This window comes from Gossypium hirsutum, chromosome A13 (genome assembly GCF_007990345.1).
Source record: "Gossypium hirsutum isolate 1008001.06 chromosome A13, Gossypium_hirsutum_v2.1, whole genome shotgun sequence".
In the NCBI taxonomy this organism is placed as follows: Eukaryota; Viridiplantae; Streptophyta; class Magnoliopsida; order Malvales; family Malvaceae; genus Gossypium; species Gossypium hirsutum.
Genome location: NC_053436.1, coordinates 90,889,655 through 90,915,029, shown reverse-complemented (window position 1 = coordinate 90,915,029; position 25,375 = coordinate 90,889,655). Strand labels below are relative to the sequence as shown.

The 25,375-nt window shown below is 33.9% G+C and overlaps 2 protein-coding genes and 1 long non-coding RNA gene across 7 annotated transcripts; 1 reads left to right on the top strand and 2 right to left on the bottom strand.

Annotated features, from left to right (window-relative positions):
• Nucleotides 1-8,502: 8,502 nt before the first annotated feature.
• Nucleotides 8,503-11,168, bottom strand: LOC107893546 (serine/threonine-protein kinase RHS3). Its single transcript, XM_016818578.2, has 4 exons — nt 10,855-11,168; nt 10,560-10,630; nt 9,736-10,472; nt 8,503-9,656 (listed from the first exon to the last, which is right to left on the bottom strand). Exons 2-4 carry the CDS (start codon nt 10,602-10,604, stop codon nt 8,786-8,788), a joined length of 1,653 nt encoding a protein of 550 aa, XP_016674067.1. The 5' UTR covers nt 10,605-10,630; nt 10,855-11,168; the 3' UTR covers nt 8,503-8,785.
• A 436-nt stretch (nt 11,169-11,604) lies between these two features.
• On the bottom strand, nt 11,605-17,271 carry LOC107893545 (CTP synthase). Its single transcript, XM_016818577.2, has 21 exons — nt 16,669-17,271; nt 16,509-16,588; nt 16,344-16,430; nt 16,205-16,255; nt 15,993-16,110; nt 15,845-15,901; nt 15,684-15,748; nt 15,505-15,588; nt 15,362-15,412; nt 15,212-15,274; nt 15,057-15,103; nt 14,807-14,876; nt 14,657-14,719; nt 14,359-14,448; nt 14,235-14,273; nt 13,891-14,118; nt 13,718-13,803; nt 13,554-13,602; nt 13,381-13,461; nt 13,156-13,249; nt 11,605-12,479 (listed from the first exon to the last, which is right to left on the bottom strand). Exons 1-21 carry the CDS (start codon nt 16,784-16,786, stop codon nt 12,292-12,294), a joined length of 1,809 nt encoding a protein of 602 aa, XP_016674066.1. The 5' UTR covers nt 16,787-17,271; the 3' UTR covers nt 11,605-12,291.
• A 4,952-nt stretch (nt 17,272-22,223) lies between these two features.
• LOC121212466 (uncharacterized) lies at nt 22,224-23,491 on the top strand. 5 transcript variants are annotated; one of them, XR_005907686.1, is made up of 4 exons: nt 22,225-22,417; nt 22,641-22,712; nt 22,852-23,059; nt 23,147-23,491. It is a non-coding gene; the product is annotated as an uncharacterized lncRNA (long non-coding RNA). The 5 variants fall into 5 exon arrangements; XR_005907683.1 differs by having other exon boundaries at nt 22,641-23,059; XR_005907684.1 differs by having other exon boundaries at nt 22,641-23,059; nt 23,142-23,491.
• Nucleotides 23,492-25,375: the final 1,884 nt, after the last annotated feature.

Genomic DNA, 25,375 nt, shown 5'->3' with positions numbered 1-25,375 from the left:
ATGACTGTATCATCCCCTGATAATAAACTAAATGACCTAAGAATTTACCAACAGTTGGCTTGAGAAAGGTCAATCAAGCTGATGTTACCTTCTTCACACTGTAAAAATACTTTAGGTTTCCTTTTGAAAGAACAAGGATGAACAGAGAAACAGAAAGTAAAGTTCTTCTCTGTTAATCTTTCATCATATTTATATAGGAATTATCCCATAATCCTAGTATAACAAGTTACCTAATCGTCTTTCATGCACACATGATTCCACTAATCACATATGGTTCCACTAATCAAACATCATTAACGAGTTTTTACAAGTGTCATGAAGAATGGCACGTTCTTTAGTAAGAGTTTAACAAATAACTGTTATTTGTCCCGCCTACTCCAAATTAAAATATTGAACAATTAACCAAGCTATAAAAGAACCTGCCACTGGTGTGTTCACACATGGGAGAACTTGCCAATGCAGAAGTTCATCAATACTAGAGAAACGAAAGTTCACTAGATGACAAATCATAGCAAAATAATTCGCCAGACGATTCCGCCGCAACATCGGTCTAATCTTGCTAATTAGACGGACTAACTTACAAGAGTATGCCATCATGTCAGCTAGTCAAATACGAATTCTAAGCCTTAAAGTATGACAACTTGTATACTTTAATGTAAGTAAAAGGCTGAGTTCAAACAAATAAGGAACTGAAAGCTGATGCATTGGGTAGACGACTTTTGTAATATGTAGCATCATCCACAATAGTGGATTTCATAGCCTAAGACACGGGTAAATGATATTCTCTCATTAGTATTACATGATAGATGAAAAATAAACATGGTCACGGGTTATTTGTCTTTGTGATAAATAACTTGATTACTATTTGATAGTAATTGACTTTTCATGAATGAAGATGTAATAATTACCATAAGATAAATTAGATTCATATTTGGAGAGTGCATTTATCCCAAAGAGATGAAGGATATCTAATGTGGGTAACACACTTATGAAAATGTCATTGGACGAACACTGATCGAGTTACTTTCGTAATGGTATGTCATTAGGGAGGGCTCAATCACGATACTATAGTAAAATAACTTTGCGACTAAACGAGTTTATAATTAATAGGCGAAAAGTTGGAACTTAATTATAAATCATTTAAGCCCTAATTACATATATCCAATCAGTTCCTCTACGAGCTCATTGAAATAAGAAATGAACTGCATGTTGAATCAAACGAACAGAAATGGATAGAAATTGTAAAGTTGGAGAAATGAGAAACATTCGAAAATGAATGTGGTTTTCTCACTAAATGGAAATGACCTAGAAAATTAATTTATGGTTTTTTAAATTATTAATCAATTAATTAACTGGAGTTCAAATATGATAATTAAATTAATTGGTCATAGTGAATCCGTTGAATGTAGAAATATTAAATATTTTTTTCTCATATGTTCTTTTACTGTAAAGTTGTCATGTTTTAACAAATTTAGAATCAAGTTGAGAAAATTATTTAATTAGAAATTTAATTTATTTATTTAAATAATTTTGTGACCTTTATTTTGGAAAATAGGAAAACTTGTATTGGGTCGGATTGAATTATAAAGTATTAGATTAAAAGTTCAGAAAGTACTTATAATTAGACCCAATATAGGAGAGGCCCAAAAGCCCTTCATGCTATTACATGGGATGACAAACCCTAGTATATTTAACTATGGTTGTTTCCATCTCTCTCTTAGTTGAACTAGGATTTTGTTTTTCTATTGAAATAGACTTCTACTAATTCAACAAGGATTTCACTTCTTCTCCCTATAAATAGATGGTACCGGCAGGGCTAAACATAGAACTTTAAAATATTGTTATTCTGCCTGAAAATAGTGAGGATTTATTTTCTAAGTATAAATTCCATTAATAATTTTTATTCTGCCAAAAATAGGGGTAAACATACATCCTTCTATTGCTGATCATCTAAATCTTTTCACCTTTTTCAATTAATAATTCTCAATTGCCTTATCACAATCTATCTAGTTCTTGTATGACTTTAAACTTGATTAATTGTAGTATTCTTCTTTTAACTCTTCTTTTACATAGCAATGTTTAATCAAATCTAAATTTACTTTTTTATTTGTGAACTCTCTTTCTTTTATTCACACTTTTCCTTCACTTCACATTATCATTATTTCACTTTTAATTTCTTTATATATACTTTCATATTCACTTGTAACTAAATTACTTATGTTCTTTCTAATCTTTCTTCTGTAAAAGCAAACATTGATTGAACAAAGATATATAATATAATAGCTTTGTAGATCTTTGAATCGCTACAATTCTCCTCTAGAATCTACTTTGCCCAGTTGTTGCTAATAGACTATCTAAGGTTATTATATTTATCATAGTTTTCCTCTTTAACCTAATGGTTTTTAGCTTCCAACTTTCACTTCAATTGCTTCCTTTATCACTTAAAGATAAACTAATCTTCAAAGATTGTCAATCTCCTAGACTTACTCTATTCTCGATGTCTTCATTCAAGAAATTTTCTTTTCTTTTATTTTCTTATTGATGTTGAGTATTAATTTGACTAATATTTTTATTTCCTTCTATACTGTTTTCTTCAAAACTCATTCTTCAATTTTTATAATCAAATTATCACATTATTCTATTTCGCTTCTTATACTTCTACTATATTTTCTATTTTCAAAAGACTAACATTAAAATATATCAGACTTTTCATTTATGGATTCAAAATTTTCTAAATTTCATTTCATATATGTACAACTCTATTTACTCATACTTATTTACACCTTTTAGTCTCTAACTTTGTATTGCCCCAAAATTTTAGAATTTAATTGTGAGAATCTGTAGTAATTAAGTCTCTGTATCTGTGGTTGTATGCTCTGCTTTTGTGATTAGGGTTTGGAGTTCAAGTCGCGTCGTTAAGAGTTTTATCATTTTAGAATAACCCTTATTCATGCATTATTTAGTTAAGTGTAATTCTGTGTGAACCTATGTCAAGAATGAACTTGCTGGTTTACTAGTTAAGCATCTGTCTGTATTTTGTCTGGTCCTTAGTCCGAATCTCATTGTATGCTTTAAAAAAATTTTGCTAACTGTCAAATTTTTGGTTGGAAGTTAAATCAATTAAAATTTACGTTTCTTCTTCATTTTTTTCCCTATTATTTCTTTATTTCTCTTTTTCTTCTTCTACTTCTTTTCGTTCATCGTATTATCGATCATATTTCTTGTTACTTCGTAGAGTCTACTTAGACTCGCATTTTGCCTGTTAGTTTTATAGGTAAGTCGTTTCGAAAAAATTTGTGAGTTGGTTGTTGTTCTTTTGCCATGAAATTAGTTTCGCGATTAGTGATAGAATTTTTCTGTTTGCACGTTAATTGTTAGTAAGCCTCAAGAACGACGATTTCTCAAACATTCATAATTCGTGAACTTCATTTGTACGCAAAAGTAATGGTTAAATGGAATTGGGATTTTGTCGAAGTGTGTTGATGTTGCGTTAAAACTTAGTATTGATGATGATCTATCGCTAATTGACTGTTAACTATCTGTTTTAGGCGTTGGAGAATCCCTACATTGTTGCTACTTCGAAAGTTACTTCAGGTGCGTGCCGAGAACCTTAACTTTGAGAGTTTTGATCGCAGAAAATGGTGGCTATCGATGCCACATGTCCAGGCACACGGGTATGTGTCCAGGCCGTGTGAGTGGCCATGTAACTCATTGTTCATCGATTTGGAGCCACACGGTCTTGTGTCCAGGCCGTGTGTAGCCATGTTAATGTAGGGTTCACATGGGCAAATGACACGGGTGTGTGTCTAGGCCGTTTAACTCACTGTTTGTGACTTAGGACCATACGAGCAGGTATATGGGCATGTGTCTAGGCCGTGTGAGTCACACGGGCAAGGACACAGGCATGTGTCCAGGCCATGTAACTTTCTATTTACGTTTCAAAACCACAGGGGCAAATGAAATGAGAGTGTGCTCAGGCCGTATAGCATATAAAAAGGGCCTGAAACCTGTTTTTGATGCCATAAAGGTTGCCTAAGACTGATATTGATTTCCTCATTGTATGGATGATCTGAATTTGAATGAACGAGTACTCTCTGACACTATGTGACGGACGTATGAATACCATATTTGTATGTGTACTGTGATACTCAATCTGGTATTGAACTGTGTTATCTACTTATGAAATAATTTAAAATAACTGAATACATATTGTGGATTTATATATTCTACATGGGTTGGGATATTGTGAAGAAGGAAGGATTCTGCTCTAAATTAGTGGCTAAGCCACCATGTGTATAATTCTGATTCTGGTGCTTCGTCCCATTACGATCTAGCAACTAAGCTACGTTTCTGTAATCTTGTTAGATAAACACTCTATGGTGTATAGGGTTGGCTGGCATTGAATGCCCTTCATAGCGTGTTGGGATGGTCGAAGATAGTGTGTAGCGGATGGGGGTTAGGAATATCTGCATCTGAATCTGATATGTTCTGTATATGAAACTAAAATTGCTTTTACATCTGTAATTAATCTGTCTCGAATCTAGACTAGAAATGCATCTATTGCCAAATCGAACTTTTGAATTCAGAAACTATTTGATAAATGTGTTTTAGTTGAACAAACTTCTTTATGCACTGAGTTCACAACTCACTCTATTATTGATTGGATTTCAGGTGGTTTTCAGTCTTGAACGGGTCGGCATCGATAGAGCTTGGTTGAACTTCTATCTTTCTTCTAAATACTACTATTAGGGATTTCAATATTCTAAGATATATGATGTTTGGAAAACATAGTATACTCGCTTAATTGCTGTATGGGGTATTATGTATTAAATGGTTTATACTGACTGTGATATAAATGCGGTATTTTAGTATCATTGATGTAACTCACTAGACTTAGTCTAGACGTCTAGGTCGAGTTTAGAGAGTTACAAATTTTACATTATCTTTATTTTTACTCACTTGAGCCCTTTTTTTTGTTTTCTTCTATTTCAGATTATGTATCTTCCTCAGGAAAATTCCCTATATTCAGTTTCAAATTTTCTTCAAATTCAGTTTCTGCAATCCAATTTGAAAACTCTTTAAGGTCTTTTACCTCTTTCCATTTTTATAATGGATATAGAATATATAAATTCTCTCGATAGTTTCCTAATAAGTAATTTATACATCTATGGCATTTCAAAAATATTTTGTTTCCTAACAAGTTTTTGCAAACCTACACTTAGTCCTACCATTTTCTTTGCTCCATAAAAGATTATATAATTCATATAACGCATAACTAGATTCCAATATGTTCGCGATGTCAATGTCTCCCAAAGTTGGTCCAAAATTATTTTTTTTTCATATTCTACTAGTATCCCTCTAAAGGTCAAGTATTGTACTTTATTCTTTCTAATCAATTCATGACTTTTCCATATCACTTACCGCATCTTTCAATTTACAGTAATAAGGTGTTAAGCAATGTCTTCTTCAGGTTTCATTATATAATCTTGCACTTTTCTCATCATCCTATCAACTTCTTCTCTCTATTTTGGGGTTGTTATCACGTTAGGCAATATCAAATTTACAGTCATTTCTTCCACCATCTATAACAGAGAATAAATTTTCATAAGATGTTCACTATCAAGTTTCAATATTTATCTATATATATATCAGTTATCTATGCTTCACTTATGTCACCACAAATTAATTTAAAATCATTATCTCTTCAGGAATGATTCTTATTTTCACATTATCAATACTTCTAACATTGGTGTCAAATCTCATCACATCAATATATTCTATATGGCATGTAATTTTAGACTCATTCTTGATCCTAGAATAAAAATTTCTAGGCTCTGATATTAAAACAATGTAACACCCTTTACTCAAGTAAACTCAAGCAACGAATGTTACATTTAACATTGAACATTCATTTACAAATTCAATTACTTTTAAATTGGACTTTTACAAATGATTTCAAGTCTTTATTATGCTTTTAGGAACATAATTTGACTAATAAGAAAGATTAATTGCATGTAAATTTGTTTTGGATCTCATATCACCTAATTAAAAATTTTGCCTTACAAGTTTGTATGTCTTGAGACCATGGCCTTCATGTCTCAAGACATTTCCATGGCACAGTAGAAATTTAGGTCTGAAGTTGCCTTGTCTCGAGACAATAGGGTGTAGGTCTCGAGACAATAGAGCTTTTGTCTTGAGACAAAGTCCAATATGTCTTGAGATGTGGCATTGCTACTATAAATTTTTAGGTTCAAATTTTTTATGTCTCGAGACATATTTCGCATGTCTTGAGACCTAAGACAAAGGAAGTGAAAGTTTTGCTCCAAACACTTCTAAACCATACCAAATTTACTCATAATCAGTCCAAGTATTAACCAAAACCCCCTAAATCATGTAATACCTTGCATTTACCCATTCTAAATACTAAAACACAAGTGTAAGTACAACTAAACATCCCCTTTCTTATGCTATTGCTCACCTATGTGCATGCCATTAACCTAAACCAAAGTTTTGAAGATTTCATACTTATATCCAAGTCCTTGAGATGTGAAGAGCCTAATCCTCAATAAAACTTTACTTCGAGTATTTACTTACATGTTAAACAAGTATAAATAATGTACATTAATATTATTTAACATAAGTTTAGAATTTACTAAAATTAAAACTTATAATTATATATTATTCAATATAGTTTAATTCACTATCATCTCCTTTTACTTTCACGTAAACTTGTCATATTGATCATTACAAAGATAAAAAGTTGCACTTAGGTGCAGTAATAGAATAGAGTGGCACCGAAGTGCAATATTAGAATAGAACAACACCGAAGTGCTTTATCATAACAGAGTGGCAATGAAGTGCATTATTAGAACAGAAAGTGTTGAATGTTTTCTAATGGCATGTCATCTATATCCCACTAATTTGCATCTTGTCTACTTGGGAAAATATATCGAAATTAGCTTCACTTTTACATTTTAGAATAAAACTTATATATTTTTTAATTCTTTTCAATTCAATCCTTATTATAAAAATTCAATAAGCACTATAATTATGCTTCATTTACACATGAAATATATAACGCACTATCTCATAATACTTCATTTCCCACATCAGAACATAAATTTATCTTAATTCTAACTTTTTTTTGCATATTGTGCAATTTAGTCCCTTTTCAATAATCATTATATTCTCACTTTGAAATTCACTTCACTTCCATAAATCACTACACTTAAATATGTTATTTCAAAGTTTTAGTACACTTAATTACTTTTGAATACTGTACAATTTAGTCTTTAATGTCATTTAATTCAATAATCACTATTGTATCTTTTCAATATCACTTTATATCAATCTTACTAGCACTTAACTCATCATTTAAGTACTTTATCATATTATTTCATTTCACACAAACTTTTGTACACTTTACAATTAATCTTTTTTACTTTAATTTTCACTTCACTTAGTCTATTTACTTTGTTGTTAAAACAAAGCTCATATATCCACATCTTTCTAATTAATTTCATAATAAATATTAATATTTCCACACACATATATATAGAGTTCAATCTTAAGAATTTTAGTATAACAATTTAAATAAAAATCACACATACTTTAATTGAGTAAGGTAAGATCCTTGATGTACATACCTCTCTTTCTAACACTTTCATCATTCCTTCTCTTTTTCTACTTCATGAATACATCAAATACATAATCAGAACTCATGCTAACACTAATAATTTTCCATTTTGCTCTCAATGCACAAGCCTTTTCAATTTCTTCTAGTATCCAACTGCTTTCTCTACTAATGCTAATAATTTTTTTTTTCTTTCGAAAATTCTAACACTTGTCATCTTGTATTAGCACTATTTTTGACTTGGGGAGTTTTAGGGATATTACATTCACCTTTTTAGGGGCCCGCCTAGGAGTTCTTACAACCAGAGTCCTGTCGCAGACTCCATTCCTTGAAGATACATATTTTTATATTATTTGAATGATAGTTACATAATTAAATATAAAAAAATATTATTTTTACTAAATTAAAATATCAATATATATTATTTACTTGTTATCTAATGATGTTTTAACAAAATTATTTCCTAGTTTATTATACTGTAATAAAATTGGTCAAAACCCAAAAGTAGAATAGATTTATATGATTTACATTTGCAAAATGTGGGAAAAAAAGTGTTGTGTTGTATCGGATAAAAGGTGCAGCAGTACATTCAGCAATTGATATATTATCCAAACAACAATTGTGATGAAATTGGAGTTAAAAAGTTGTTTAAATACGCTGTAATGAATGGGTAAAATTGCTTCCAATGGAAGCTTTGGTTTATATGGAGTTTCGGGTTTAGTCTGTCATTTATTGTATTTTATTTTATCAAGAATAAAATGTTTCGTATCGCTATTTATTATCCATACAATGATAATATGTCATTAAATATACACGTGGTTGTTAAATCATATTTAATTTCAAATATAATACAAGTTCACAAAAGAAAATAAAATAGAAAGGCGCAATTTCTAATATTTCGAGATAATTTTTAAAAGAAATATAAAGAGATACATGTTAAAAATGTGAAAAATTTTACACATTTCTAGTAATAATGACAGGAGAGCTTGAAACAAAAACTCCAACCCTACTAAGCATACAACAATCTGTATACGTATAAGACTATATAGTAGTAATTATCATACTTATAATTATAGTTAATTATAATTATATATTGAAATTCATCTCATATGAATCAATTTGCAGCAGTGAATTAATGGGAGAAATGTGGTGCTAAAAGTACTCAAATTGTACATAGTCAGAGGAATTGGCTTTTTGAGGAGCTCCAGGATCTCCAAGTTCATGTTGAAGATGATGATTCCTCTTCTCTTCCTTTGCAGACAACAGCGAAAAATCCACCGGTTCCGGCACGTGCGGCGGCATTGCGCTCCTCACCAGTGCCCAGTTCACCCCTTCGAAGAATGGGTGCTGCTTTATCTCCGTTGCTCCCCTTTTGCATGCGATTCGTTTGCTGGGTTCCTTAACCAATAGACCTCGTATAAGGTCGCGAGCCACGAAGCTTACTTGTGGAGTTTCCGGAAATCTCAATGGCTGCCCTACTACGTTGAACAGAGTGGCTCGGTTCCCTTGGCCCTTGAATGGGGTCGTCCCGTGCAGGAGTTCGTACAAGAAGATCCCGAAGGTCCACCAGTCGACTGCGCTGCCGTGACCCTCGCCCCGGATGATTTCCGGTGCTAAATATTCGTGTGTTCCGACGAAGGACATGGATCGGACGTTGGTGGGTTCCGCCATTAACTCCGGCATGGAGCCTCCCACGAAGAGACCGAAATCTGATTTGGATTTGCGATTCTTTTTGCCAGGCAAGATGCGGGGGAAGAATGTGGATGGCTGCATGCAGCCATGCGCGGGGACGTGCTCGTTGTCCAAGATGCCACCGGTGGAGCCGCCGCCGTTGCTCGCTTGATGACTGGATGAGGATTTCACCAGTGTCGGACTAACGGAGCAACGGAGCGATAAGTCGAAATCTGAGAGCATTATATGGCCTTCATCTCTTACCAACACGTTTTCTGGCTTCAAATCCCTGTATACTATACCTAGCATATGCAAATACTCCAGTGCCAGCAACACCTCTGATGCAAAGAACCTGCAAAACCCAAATCAAGCATTAATTAAGCTGAATCTCCAAATCAATGGCCTACAACTCCAACTAAATCGATATGAACCTTGCAGCTTCCTCGGTGAAATGCTTGTTGGGTTGCTTTTGGCGGAGGGAATGAAGATTGCCCCCACTGCAGAATTCCATCACCAGACAATAGAATTTTTCAGTCTCAAAGTAGGAATAGAGAGTTGGCAAGAAAGGGTGGTCAAGAAGGCCAAGAATCTCTCGTTCCGTTTGGGCCCTCAGCAACTTGTTCCTGCTTGCCAGGGATGCCTTGTCCATCACTTTCATTGCGAAATACGCATTGGTTCCTCTAAGTTCAACCAGGTACACGCTCCCTATGTCTCCATATCCAATGCGCTTCAGAAGCCTAAAGTTGCTCAGACCAATAGGACCTTTGGCACTCACAGAATTAATTGCATCCCACCGTACATCACCCCCGGTATGCGGCCTAAGCGGCGCGGTGGTGCTCTCCATGCTGTCACTGCGATTGCTGTTCCTACTCCCTTGATGATTGGCATTTCTTGCATCGTTGGTTTTGGCCCAGGAGCTGTGAAAGTCAGCATCTGATGGGGTATTGGGCATCTTAACAGGATCCATCATTTTTGGGGCATAGTGGTGGTTAGATGACACGTTTTCATTCACTTTGGACCCATGTCCATGATGTGATGCACCACTGGAACTGTTTTTACCCATCCCTTCCACTTTCCTTTGGTCTTGAGGTGGTGGATTGCAAGCTAAGCTGTTCTTTTTCTTGGAATGTTGTGAATCTGTTGCTGCTCCCGATGACATATGGCTCGACTTCATCACATATCAACAACACCATTAAAATTAAGAAAAAGAAAAAAGAAAGAAAAAGATTGTACCAAACAGTTACGCATACGCTACCTCGGTATTGTCAGAGTTGAGGGTTTTGTTAATTTTTGACGACATGTACCAATTAGAAACTCGAACGACTCCTGATCAACACATTAAAAAAACACACACACAAATCATGTTTTGCAATTGCATGCATGTTTTGATCGGTTAAACACGTTTTCTAAGATTATGGTAGGCACGTAAAACATGATCCATGCATGTAATGTAAAGACAAGATCTTCAAAGAACATGACAAATAATTAGTATATTTTTTTTTGTATAAAAAAGGGAGAAAACAAAAGGAAGGGTGAAATGGAGGACTGACCAGAAGGAAGGGAATTTAGTTAGCATAAATTAAATTAAAGAAGTCTAGGACACAGCAGGCTAACAAGATTTTGGTCGGAAATGAAAATGGAGGAGCAGCGGCACCAACACCCATCATAGATGTACAGATCTATCTAATGGGGAAAAAATAAGGGAGTTTAATTAATTATGATTGTTTTGGTAATGGGGAGAGAGATTTGAGGGATTAAAAGAATAAACGAATTGTGAGAGATAATAAACAACAAACAAACCCATTAGCTAATTCAAGTATTTCAGGATTTTTTGAATGGTTCACCGTTTAATCCTCGGCTTTTATGAAATCGGAAATTTCTGGTTAAATAATATTTATGGCAGAGTAGTTGCCTATACATTTCCTACCCTCAGTTTTTCCTATATCACAGTTACCTTTCCTTCCTTTTGATTACCATTTAATGTTGTGTTTTTTATAAACAACCATTATGTTGGTTTTCGCCTTGCACGTATGAATAATCTACAACTAATTAATCTCTTTGTGATACTCAACAAACTAATGTCTGGTTGGCAACACGAATTTGCCATGAACGACTTCATAATATGATATTCTATTTATGTATTTGTATTTGTATTTGTAACCTCTTCATCCAGTGAGATTGACTAATTTGATTCAAGTTCACGTGAGACCTAAATTTACAAATTGAATACGTTAAAAGAGATAGCTTAACAAAACAAAATTGGACTCAAATATAAAATCCAAATAATTCGTAATCAAATATTGAAACTCAAAGCAAGCACAAGTTTTGTTATTGAAGATTTGGATCCGATATCATGATCAATTTTAACTCCATAACAATGATGATAATATTTGTCTTTATATCAGAGAATAAAATCCAGAAGTAGGCTTGATATGAAACTGCAATACATATATCATAAAACTCAAAACTCAAATCAGTTTGAATGAAAGATCAACCTAGAATAATATAAGAGAGATTCCAATTTCTCTAATCTAAAATGCAACATCATCAGCATCTTCATCATCATGCAGTTTCTTCTACTGCAAACACAAAGGCTTGTGTATAGTTGCAGAGGAATGCTAGGTCTTCAATTGTTGATAGAGCATTCTCTTCTTACAATCTAAATGAATTAAAGCCAAAATCCTAGCAAACAGAGGATATTAAGTTCAACTTTGGACACCTCTTGTCCATATTCTCTAACCTCCTGTTGCATATAATGATATATATATATCCGTTTCATCAAACACCAAAAACCCAACAACTCCCTGGAAAAAAGTATGTTTCTCAATTGCTAAACCCTACTTGTACTCAACCACTGTACAGACACGCCCAAGTTCTATTGAAAAACTCTTGGGGAAACTTAAACCCATAATAAAAAACGTTGTCCATGTAAAGCTCTTGGAGACGCACACTTAAACCCATAACCAGAAGAGTTCTATCCAGCTTCCTTAATGGTGGACACCATTACCATTGCTGTATACACCATTTAATGATCCGTTGGATGACTTGAAACAGTTTCCGTTTGCCCGGGGCTTGGAAGTTGCTTTCCCATTTATCCCATTTGCCATTCCATTGCTCAAATGATCAGATTTGTTTAAAAGCAAGTCCATTTGCCCACATGATGCAGCGATAAGCCCTGGAGATTTACAAAAATTATATGGTGACCTTTTGACTGCCAAAGTTGAACAGGTGATTTTTAGGTGTTCCTTTGTGAAAGAGAAATATCCTACTGCCAAGCATTAGTATAAGCGATATTCGTACATGATAGAGACATGACATAATCACAACCCAACAACAAATTCTCCAATCGTGTTATGCACTTCAATGCAGATCACAGACGTCAACTGCATTGAAGTCAATCACCTACCTAACATATTATTCAGAATTAATCCAGGCAAACTGTCAGCAATCTAGGCAACTAATTCTCCAGGTTACAGATTCCAATGCAGCAGCAAGATGCACTTTTGCTGCTTTGGCATTCTAACTGAGCTCATTTATGGCACAACTAACAAATATGCAATACTTCAAAATATGGAGGAAATATTTTTGTATTGAATGAGAATCAGGAGCAACAAGAACGAAAACAGCACATCACCTTCAATTGTTGCACATTACAAAATGACCCAAATGTCCTACATGCAGTAGCACCCCTAAATTTAGCTAACTGTTCTAGTGGACTGTGGAGAAAATGCAGCATTAAGCAAGTGGAGGCACAACACATAAAGATGAAATAAGCTTAAATACCAAATGCAATTATGCTACAATCACCGTAAACCCTTTATTCCAGATATTACAAAATTGTGGATAAGTACCTGAGAAAAGTGCAGATGGTTTTCCCGGCCTGGACTTGAATTCAGGATGGAACTGAACACCAATAAAATATGGATGACTTGGTAGTTCTACAATCTGCGCAGCCAACATACAATGCTCATAAACATCAAGCACTAAATTCAAAAGTAACAATCAGTGAAAATGTAGAGCCAGGGAAGTATGGGCTTTCATATAGATAAACTATGCTACTCTTGTATGTAAATTACCTCCATCCGCCTACCACTTTCATCTCTGCCAACAAATGATAGACCAGCTGCTTCAAGTTGTGATATCATATCAGGATTGACCTACAAAAGGATGAACATCATTCTTAAGAACTTAAAAATAAACAGTCTTCCACTCACATATAAATTGCAATTCCCATGCATGAGTAGACTACCTCATATCTATGCCGATGCCGTTCATCAACAAAGGTTGCATCACCATACCTAGAATAAACAGCTATTAAGAAAAAGATATGATGCATAGAATATAAACCTAAAAATTTCATTAAGTTTGTAACTTCACATATAAGCATTAAGCTTAAGAGAGCCACGTTCTTACAACTTGGCAGATTTGCAGTCAGGAACCTTGAAGTAAGTCCTCCTTGATCCCAGACGCATTGTTCCTCCCATATGAGTTTTAGAACCCTGTGAAATAAAACAAACAATACATAATATACTTAATGGTACTAGACAAGGGTTTTTTTTTTTTTCAAAAATAATATGTTTATAAACCTCTGGCATAAATATGACACAAGGATTTGAGGTTTGAGGATCAAACTCTTCAGTATTTGCATCATACAGGCCAAGAACCGAACGTGCATACTCTACTACAGCTATTTGCATCCCAAGGCAGATGCCCAGGAAAGGAACTTTGCTTTCACGAGCATACTTCGCAGCAAGAATTTTCCCTTGCACTCCCCTATCACCAAAACCTCCGGGAACCAAGATACCATCAGCACCCTACAGTAAAAGACCTTTCAGAGGTTCTTTCCGAGGAAATAGCTCAAGAGAAACTGAAGGATATAAACACAAATTTAAAATAAATCATTCAAGTTAAAAATTGTGGTGAGAAAAACCTTCAAACGATTCCATGCTGCTTTGTAAGTGTCAGGATCCTGTAAGGTGGTAATTTATAGACATTGTGAGTATATAAGTACTACAAGTTAAAAGTGGTAGGGAAGTATTACAATCAAAACTGACCTCTTTAGCAGTAATATCTTCAAGATGACTTGCTTCAACCCACTCGACAACTAGCTTCTTGCGGCAGCGAACAGATGCATGCAAAAGTGCCTATCACAGTGAACCGAAAAAATTAGAAACCAATTTCACTGCATGCCTATTTGCTCTTCCCAACTAGGATTCTGTAGGGAAGCATTGTAAGAGTAGAGTAAGCAGCACTAGCTGAAATGACTTGGTAGAAGGGGCAGAAATAAATAAATGAACAACAACCACAAAGGATGGAGCTTTTCATATTTTTCAGAACAAACAAAGCTTTCACCTTCAAAACAGAAAGGTAAGAATCTTTAAGCCCAACATATTTTCCAACCATGGCAATTTTAACCTGCAATGTAAAAGAATGCAAATGCGTTATGATTTTCACCATATGCAAATAGATGCAGATAACAATTTACTGATGCTTTGCACCCACAGGATCATGAAGAATGTCATAAACTTTGGTCCTAGCAGTCCACTCTGTTAAGTCAGGTTTCCTTGCAATCCTGCAATTCATACAAGTGTAAATATATGTACCAGAAAACTAGATCCAGAGGTGGCAAAATGAATAAGTGTCCTCATCATAGCCAAAACATAAAGAGAACATAGACGAATTTGAGATAGATCATGCAATCAGAAGGAAAAGATATGAATGCAGGGTGGATTAGAGAGTTCATTGGACAAACCCTAGGAGGTTCAGTTCTTTCAAGAGTGCTTCATGTGCCTTTTGATCCTATTCATGACCAGAAAAATAAACAAATGAATTAGTAAATAGATATTGTCAGTTCTAGTTTTGTCCTAAGATGGTAGACTACAAATACTCAAAAAGTGAACTACTTACCCTTAGTAGTAAAGGAATGTGCCAAATATTTGGAACGTCATAGAGTGTGACAATATTTTCTGCCTGAAAATAGGTCATATTGCTTAATAACAGTAATTACTGATTTCAGAGATGGACAAAAAGCAGACAAAGAGCTTTATGTTGCATTACCGGCACATGGCAAAACCGAGAGAGCTTTTCCTTGACATTTTCATCAAGCGCCTATTGCACAAAAAAAAAAAAAGGTGAGTGAATTAAGAAATGCCAAATCAGCACTGGAAAATACATTCGAAAAAGAGAAATGAGAGTAGAACCATTGTACTGCGACAAGCAAGAATATTTGGTGTCAAGCCAAGTCCTCTAAGTCCACGAACACTATGCTGGGTAGGTTTTGTTTTCTGTTATTCGATTTGGTAATAATGATAATTAGAAATAATGACACGTCAAAACAGAGAAGTTCATTTCATGTAAAAGATAAAGCATCAAGAAATACCTGTTCACCAACAACGTTGAGAACGGGCACAAGGCTGACATGAACCAAACAGAAATTGCCAGTGCCTAAGACGAGAAACACAAAGTAAATCCCACCAGCAGATCATTCAAAAGAATTAGTATAAACCGGTTAGATAAGGATGCATAACAGAATAGTCTTACCTACGCGGTAGGAGAATTGCCCAAGTGCCTCAATAAATGGCATAGATTCAATGTCCCCTGGACCAAGAAAAGTTGCAAGTAAGAAACATAACAAAAAGAAAAAATAAAAAAGAAACGCAACAAAGACACAATCTTGAAGTGAATGTACCTATTGTTCCACCTAATTCAATGACACAAATATCGGCAGGACCTTCCTTCCCATCTACTGGTATCAATGCTGCACGTTCTATCCACTCTTGTATCGCATCTGTAATGTGAGGAACAACCTAAAGCAAAGAAGGAAAACAAAATTAGGAAATTTAAAGTATAAAACATGTTGGGAAGCTTTCTTGAAAAAATACCATAACCTCTAAAACAGACCTGAACAGTCTTTCCAAGATAATCTCCCTTTCTCTCCTTGTTAATAACATACTGTCAAAATCAAAGGCATGTGAGTGATAAGAGACTTTCAGAAGTTAGAAATCTTGAATTGAAAGAGAAAAAAAAGATGAGAATAGACCTGATAAATCTTTCCTGTTGTTATATTATTGTCACGCGTTAACGTAATGTCAAGAAACCGCTCATAGTTTCCAAGGTCTAAGTCCACCTTCAAATGCAGAACAGGGTTTAATTTGCATCATCAACAGCATTTGATGATAAAAAAAAAAGAAAAAAAAAAGATTACCTCGCCTCCATCATCGAGGACAAAAACCTCGCCATGCTCAAAAGGGGACATTGTACCGGCATCAGTGTTGAGATAAGGATCTGCAGATGGTATTAAAACAAAAGGGTTTATTCTATAGGCGAAAGCATTGGGATTTCAACGTAGAAGAAGAAATAAGTACCAATCTTAATGGAAGTGACGCGAAAGCCGCATGATTTAAGGAGAAGACCGATACTGCTAGCGGTTACCCCTTTCCCCAGACCGCTAACAACGCCTCCAGTAACCAGCACGTACTTCATATTTTTTTTCTTTTCCTTGAGAAATGCCTTCTTTGAAACAAAATTAAAAAGTGGAGGAGCCAAGACAGTGGTTATTTATAGCAGTAAAAAAAAAAGCAAAAAAGCAAGCTTTGGTCTTGCTGTGATAAAACCAAAGTCCAAAGCCAAATCCAAGGCCTAAGCCAAAGGGCAGCCTCTAAATCGAAATCGAAAACGAAAACAAAATGAAAATCAAAAGAAACAACGACAGGTGACGGTGTTTACGATAAATTTCGCAGTATGGGAATGAGAAATGGAAAGGAGGGAATGTGGATAAGAGAATCAAAATCAGGAAAAGCTGCCTCCCTCTGTTTATGCTCAATGCGCTTCAACAATGCAAATATATATTTAACTTAAACTTCAAGGCGGCGGGTGAGGGAAAGGGATGGGATGGGAAGAAAAGGGTTTTCATTTTTTATATCTATTTATGCACACGAGCGACCAAGTCACAGTTTTAGATATTAAGCATAATCACAATATTAAGGTTACATGTGGATGAATGAATAAATCACTTTGATTCGGTGCTGTGAGATTCGCATGAGCCCTAAGCTTATAATCTATACATTTTTTCAAGGTTTTGGAGTTATGGTCATTATTTTATCTGTCCATATATCAATAATATTACTTCAATTCAAAATTTTATTAAATTATCTTTTTATATTTAAAATAAATTATATTCATAAAAAAATATAAATTTTATATATTTTTTGGGATTTAAATTGTATATGTGTTATTATTAGTTTCAAACATTATGCTTAATTATTTATTGTTTGATTATTTTAAGCTTGATTTTCACACATACACTTATGTAGTAGAATTTTTGGTACTTATATTAAACCCTTTATTGAGTTAGAGTCACGAAACAATCAGGCACTAATTCAATTGAGAAATTACTAAAATTATTTTTAAAACAAAAATAGTAAATAGTAATACATGGATTTTTTTATCTTTACATATTTTTAAAATAAAATAATACTATGGTAAGGTTTGCATTTAAGAGACGTGCATGATAAACTTTTAACTTTGTCATTATAACTAAAGCATCATTTAAGCTTTACCTGAATTTCTAATAAATATGTTTATTATAAAATAAAATTCACATGCATCATAGGTGTAACATAAATTTAATTTAAGTTTAAACATTTTACTAAAATGCTATCAATCACTAATTACCAAAAATACTTACTTTTAAAAAGTAATATTGTTTTTTCATATCTCTATACAAAAAAATAAATGTGCAAAACCTCGTTACATTTATATATCTTAAATAATTTCGTATAATATTATTTTCCATATATAATTATTTAAAGAAAAATTTATTTTAAATAATTATTAATATTATCTAAATCAAGCTTGTGGCTATTGACAAACAGTGATTTAGACCATTAGTAATGACATCTATGTATAAAATTTAATATAAAATAACCATATTACAAATAATTGCACATTAACTTCATTTGCCATATATAATTATTTAAATAACTTTTTTTTTAAAAAATAATAATTTGCAAATTTGATCTAAATCAATAAACTACTTTTAAAGTAATGATTTAAAATTTTAACAACTACATAATAGATGCATGTAAAGATGATTTAATAAATTTATATGTAAAACATTTGCAACTAAAATTAAACAATTGATTTAGATCCTTAGCAATAACACCATACCTTTATACAATAGAAAAATATTGGGGAATTTTATCCCTGTAACGTAATATAACAAATATACTTCAATCAAGATCAAAATGAAATAACTTTCCTAAACATTAAAATACAAATAAATATATACATAAATATGCACCTTCTCAAAAAGATTTTGTAATTGTTGGACACTACATGGAAAGAGTAAATATAACCAAATATTCTCAACATATCAAAATATATGCATGATATATTCACATAAAATACATTTATCATTTGGTCATTGTATGAATACGCAATGATATTTTATGCAATTCAAAATTATGAAAAAACAGTAGATTCATATTTATTAATTTTAAGGTATATAAATGTGCAAATTTCAATCAAAATTAATAAGAAGATCAATAAAATAAATTTTACAAAACAAAATCTTAAAATAATAAGTCAAACATAATTACCATGAAAGCTTGATAAGATATGGATAATGCTTCCAACTTCTTATGCAATTAGCTAGTCTCAATAGTAACAAGTGGGCATAAAAACGTACAGAACTAGAACTTATCTATTGCTTGTAACTTGGCCATGTAATCTCACCTCATTTAACACTTTGAGAATGTGAGCTATGTGAACCTCTCAAGCTTGTTCTAGTAAACTGCTAATGGCGCAAATCAATGTCAAACCACTAGCATTTAAGGTAACACCATTAAGGCCTTAGTAACTTCCTCATTATCACACTCCAGGTAAAACTTCCTATACCCCAGGTCCCAACCAAGGTTCAAACCATCCAGTACTCCCCATAGCTCCACATGCCTAACCAACCAAACCCCCAAATCCCTCGTACATCTTATGAGCCAATTCCTATCATGGTCTCAAAAAATGCTTCTCTCTGCAGCTCAACTAGAATATTGACGGACATCATCATCTAAGTTAATCTTCACCTAGCTCGTAGGAGGTATTGTCCATCTGTCAACCCCCGATTCTTGTTGTTATCTTATGTCTATTGCAAATCAGGCTTGCTTTAGATGCCTTGCCCATGCCCAACATTGCATCATGATCTCGTCCGCACAATGTCTAACACCCTTTAAAAAAGTATTACAACGATTCTTCCAAATCTTCTAACAAATTATACTAAACATAATTTCTCAATTGATCACATCAGAAATCAAACAAAACTGATTTAGAACATTGAACAAAATCCATTGCTCAGTTGGTATTGAAAAGAACGCACCCTATAGTTCCAAAGGTATCACCCGATTCCAAATAGCTTTAGCAATCACGCCATCCTTTCAAACATGCATCAATGACTCATCATGCAACAGACAAATACCACAACTAGCATCGACAGGTAGCCCCCTTTTTGTTCTTTCCTGATTTGTCCATATTCGGTCCTTGAGAACTAATTAGAGAAAAAAATTAACTATAAGAAACATTCAACCTCCATGTAATTTACAATTTAATCTCTTTCAGCCCCCAACTAGACTTTGAAAACGTAGCATAGATTCTACAACTAAAAATATACCATGATAGGACCATCTCCAAGCAAGTATGTCTCACTTAGCACTTGAATTTGGAACAAGTACAACTACCATTCTCAATAAATTCTTGTTGCTTAAGTACCTCAAGAATTTATGCCATGAATAGTTGCCATTTAGAGTCACCATCTCACTAACAGTTGCTTTAATGTTCAGAATTGGTGGTAAACTAAAATTCACAAGCGGGTCCAACTCAAGAACCCACGAATCAACCCAAAACTTCACATTTTTACCATCTTCCACATCCCAACAAATATTATCTTTTAAAGAGTCCTGGATCTTTGCCAATGATTTCCAAACATATGAACACTTAGCACGATGAAGCTGGTTAGGAAGAGCATCATGAACTTTATACCTCTTTTGTAGAACTCAGATCCAAAAAGAGCTCGACTCAATAATCAAATCAACACCAAGCTTAAGGAGAAAAGACTTATTCTGATTATGAAATGGCATATGTTGTATCTGGTGCCCTAAGTGTAGTATATTCATTTGTATACTTGTAATTTTTCGAACAGATTGGTTTACTAAAATTATTCATGAATTACATTAATACTCTTTGTACATTGCCCTCAATGGTTTTTGCATGCAAAGCAAAATGGAAAGAAATATTAGCTCACTAGTTGTCTAATGGTTAACTAATACTATGTGGTATTACATGGTTAGATCGTAATACGGATAGACAACTTATATTAATAAATGAACCTAAACATGTCCTTAGTCTAATCGGAAATGAGCAAATCGATCGAAAGACTAATATGTTGTCTATCAGGTCAAATTGGGGAGATGTTTTGTATTGAACATTGAATAAGTAAGGAACTGAAAGCTGGTGCATTGGGTATACGACTTCTACAGTATATAACATCATTTACAATAAATGAGTTTATAGCCCAATACATGGGTAAATGATATCCTCTCATTGGTATTACATGATAGATGAAAAGTAAACATGGTCACATGTCATTCGTCTTTGTGAGGAATGACTTAATTACTTAATAGTAATTGACTTTTTATGAAGGAAAATATAATGATTGCCGTGAAATAAAATATGATCATATTGGGAGAGTAGATTTATCCTAAAGAAATTAAGGATATTCTATGAGGGTAACACACTTATGAATAGATTATTGGACGAGCATTGATTGAGTAGCTTTGGCAATGATATGTTATTAGAAAGAGCTCAATCACGATACTATAGTGGAATGACTTCATGACTAAATGATTTTATATAATTAATAGGCGAAAAGTTGAAACTTAATTATAAATCATTTGAGTCTAATTATATAAGTCTGATCGATCCCTTTACTAGTTTGTTGAAACTAGAAATGAATTGTCTGTTAAATCAAATGAACAAAAAATGGTTGGAAATGATATAGTTATAGAAATGAGTTACATTTGAAAAAGAATATGGTTTCTTACTAAGTATGGAAATGACTTGAGAGTTAATTTGTAACATCTCGTCTGATGAAACCCTGATGTTCAAATAATGTCTAACGAAGTAAGGCGTAAAGAGTAAGTTTTCAGTGAGTGTAAAGTATAAGAATTCTTTGAACGAGTCAATAAAAATTAAGATCGTAAATTGGGCCCGAGATCCCAAAACTGATACTAAGACCCCAAAAACCAGTTAAACTGGGCCCATTGTGTGAAACTGGGTTAATGGTCCAACTGATGGCTAGGTCGAACTGGTTGGGTCATCACTGACCCAAACCAAACCGGCAACAGTCGAATCGGCTCTGGGTGTCGTAAGGGTGTTGCATCTGCAGCATCGGACACGTCGGTGCCAACGGTTGCGACAGTGGATCCCGATGGCCAACGGTGGTTGGTTGTCAATGGTTGAGCAATGGAAGAGTTACACTCCTACTAGAACTCTACCAGAGAATTCGATTTCAGATTAATTATTCCAAAAACAATATTATTTTAATAGTTCAATATTAAATTTAATTTAATACTTATCTTCTTAATATTATTTTATTAATTTAATATTAAAGTGATTATCTTAATATTAAATTAAATCTAATATTTGTCTTGATAAATATTATATTAATTTAATATTAAAGTGATTAATTTTTTCGATAAAAGCTATTGGATATTATTATTAGAAAACCAAACCAAACTAAAACAGTATACAATTCAACAAACAAAACAATAACATAAATCCAATAGACTAGGCCCAATCCAACAACCAACCAAAGGAGTGTGCTCTAGAATCTTTTACCCAACTGCAGCAACAATTAATAAAATGCCTCGACTCTTAAATTTTTTTTTTAGAAAGAACAGTAATAAAAACACCCATCTAAAATGTTTTCACCCTTTTATCTACCTCTCCCTCGTCTCCCAATCTTCTCTGATTCCCATCTTGCAGATCCAATCTTCTCCAGTCCTGGAAGCTAAGAACCTTTGACAATCCTTCGGCACTTCTATTGCTACATTGCTACTTTTTCAGGTATTGTATATCTCATATCCCATTATTCTCCTCTCTTAATTCCTTCTGTAGCCAACAGGTGTGCTACTTTGTTCACAGCCCTAAACCCATGCTTGAAATGACAGATCTGAAACTTCTTTGTAAACAAAGACAAACTTAGATGATAGCATGAATTTATGATTTATCTTCTATTTTCATCTACAATTTTCTAATAATTGTTAATGAATCTCCTTCTATCTCACAGTCTATAGCCCCCTATATAGACCCAACTGGCTCCCTTGTGCTCACGCTAGCGCTTCAACTGCAAACAGAGAAGGTATATTTTCATTTAGCACTGTTCTTGAACCCACTACACTTCATCAAAAATCCATTATCACTATGCCTAAACAAGACTTGTTTTTCAATTTTCTATATGTAACATCTACATTGATTCTGACCAATGGATCTACTAGCAGTTTCCAGCTATTTTGCCTCAAAGTTGGCCTAGGCAAGGCATTCTTTAGCCTATCCAACTCTGTAACGTAATCCTTCAAGAATCTAGCAAGTTCAACCCCTGACCTTCTTTTTCGTTCATGAACCTATTTATTTCTATCAGTCTACAGCGCCCAAATCGCACATGCAATAAGACAACACTATCGAGTAGGATTATTAACAAAGAGCCAGGTAATCCACTCAAGGAATCTTGTTCTTTTTAGATCAATTGACCATGCACGGTTTATCCATTGCCATATGTCTTTTTTCGCAGCGCAGTCTTTGAATATATGCTATCTAGACTCAACCATCTCTCTACATTTTGGGCATGCAACACTACTCACCAATCTTTTGTAGTGAAGATTACTAAAACTAAGGCTAATTTTTTTAGCACCTCTATTTTGTAAATTTTAATTTGGAAGGCAAATATAAATCACATACCTTTTTTGTAAAATTAATTGTAATTTGCATAGGCTAGTAATTGTTTCGAACTAGTAGATTTCTGTAATATCTATTTGTAAGCACTACGAACAGAAAAAACACCAGTGGGTTCACCTCGTAAGACTAAAAAATCAGTATGTAGGGTCTTCGTTAGAGGGATAGACATGATCTTATTGGCATCTACCTCGTTAAAGGTATTTTCTATTATGTCCATTTTCTACTGCCTTGAATCTTCATAGATGAAATCTGCCACCATCAACGTATTTGAAATACTATCATTTCTTGCAATTCTGAAATCAACCGAACTAGGTACCTAAGAAGAGTCTCTAACTGGAATGTTTGTACCAGTGCCAACTCTCCATCACATCCCTTCTTGAAGTATACCCTTGGTGGACCAAACGCTTTTCCAGGTATATGAAAGAATATTCCCTAACTCTGACTATAGAAAATCCGAATTGGGATAATATTTTGCTTTTAAAGTATTGGTTAATAATGAATCTGGAAAATTCAAAAGCCTCGAACCTTGTTTAGCAAGTAATGACAAATTAAAATGTGATAAAGATCTAAAACCCATACCTCTATTTATTTTCAATTCACAGAAATTTTGCTATTCACTTCAATGTATACCACGCCTTTCATGCCCTTTTTGCCACCAGAATTTGGCAATAGTGCTCTCTATTTCTTAACAGAGAGATTTTGGGAGCAAAAAATAGGACATTTCATAAACAGGAACAAACTATAAAATAGATTTAATGAAGATCTCTTTTCTGCCTTGAGATAACTACCTTGTGCTCCAGCACTCAATTTTGCTCATTAACCCGTCTTTAAGCAATTGGAACATAGTTTTTTCCTATTGCCTACCATATTAGGAAGGCGCAAGTATTTTTCCAGAGTAGCCAAACTACAAATATTAAGAATCTGAGTCACCAAATCATTGTTTCTAGGTAGAGTGTTCGTACTATTAAAAGTCGTTAACTGATCAAAATTCACACATTGGCCTAAAGCTTCCTCATACTGTTTCAAAATGTTTTTAAGCACATTTACCCCTCTCTCTGACGACTCTCCAAAGAGAATACAATCATCGGAAAATAAAAGATGGGATATCACTAGTACTCATCGACAAACCTTAGCTTATTTTAAAGAACCATCTTGTATCGCCAATCTTATTAAAGAAGACAATTCTTCACTACAAATCAAAAACAAATATGGACTTAGAGAATCTCCCTGTCTCAGTCTTCTAAATGGTTTAAATCTCTGACCTTCTTTCCTATTTAGCACAATTGAATACGAAACAGAATGATGCATTTTATGATAAAATTCACTCAGCCACTATCAAAGCCCATTTTTAGCATCATCTATTGTAAAAAGCCTCTTTCAACCCTATCGTACGCCTTGCTCATGTCCAATTTAAGTGTCAACGAACCTATTCCACCTACTCTTTTTTGCTTCAAAGCATGAAGAACTTTAAAACCTAAAAGAACATTATCGGTAATCATACGCCTCAGGAAAAAAGTACTTTGGGACTCATCAATAAAAAATCCAAGACTTGTTGGAACCTAGTTGCCACTGCTTTTGAAATAATTTTATATAAAATTGTGCAAAGACTTATTGGCCTAAAATTATTCAAAGCCGTCGGTTGAGCAATTTTTTCTATGAGCACTATATTTGTGATATTAATGGAATCCAAAGACATACCTCCGTTTACCACACTCAGACAAAATGAGCTAACCTCCTCCCCAACAATATTCCAAACTTTCTAAAAAAAACTTCGGACCCATGCCTTTCAGCGTACCTACCACCTCATCATATATGTAACTACACATAAGCACTTGATTCATAATGGTTGTAATGATCCTCTTTACTCTGGACAAAATCTGATCCAAATTTCCTACCCCATTGAAGCAATCAGGTCATTAAAATAGGCTCTTGCAAAACTTTCCACATTTTTTTCTGTTGAAGCCACCTCCCCATCCTTATTTTATAGTCTGTGGATGCGATTTGTGTGCCTCCTTTGAGAGGCAAAGCTATGGAAAATTTTGGTGTTTTTACCCCCCAACCACATCGAAA

What these genes read in the sequence shown, in the direction of transcription:
- LOC107893546 (XM_016818578.2), bottom strand. Translation starts at nt 10,604, where the DNA reads ATGTCGTCAAAAATTAACAAAACCCTCAACTCTGACAATACCGAG. An exon ending in TCAACTCTGACAATACCGAG is followed by an intron (nt 10,473 to 10,559) that starts GTAGCGTATGCG and finishes TATGTGATGAAG; the next exon opens with TCGAGCCATATGTCATCGGG. An exon ending in TTCACCGAGGAAGCTGCAAG is followed by an intron (nt 9,657 to 9,735) that starts GTTCATATCGAT and finishes TGGGTTTTGCAG; the next exon opens with GTTCTTTGCATCAGAGGTGT.
- LOC107893545 (XM_016818577.2), bottom strand. Translation starts at nt 16,786, where the DNA reads ATGAAGTACGTGCTGGTTACTGGAGGCGTTGTTAGCGGTCTGGGGAAA. An exon ending in TGAATTAGGTGGAACAATAG is followed by an intron (nt 15,902 to 15,992) that starts GTACATTCACTT and finishes TTCTTGGTCCAG; the next exon opens with GGGACATTGAATCTATGCCA. An exon ending in CTCGGTTTTGCCATGTGCCG is followed by an intron (nt 15,275 to 15,361) that starts GTAATGCAACAT and finishes ACCTATTTTCAG; the next exon opens with GCAGAAAATATTGTCACACT.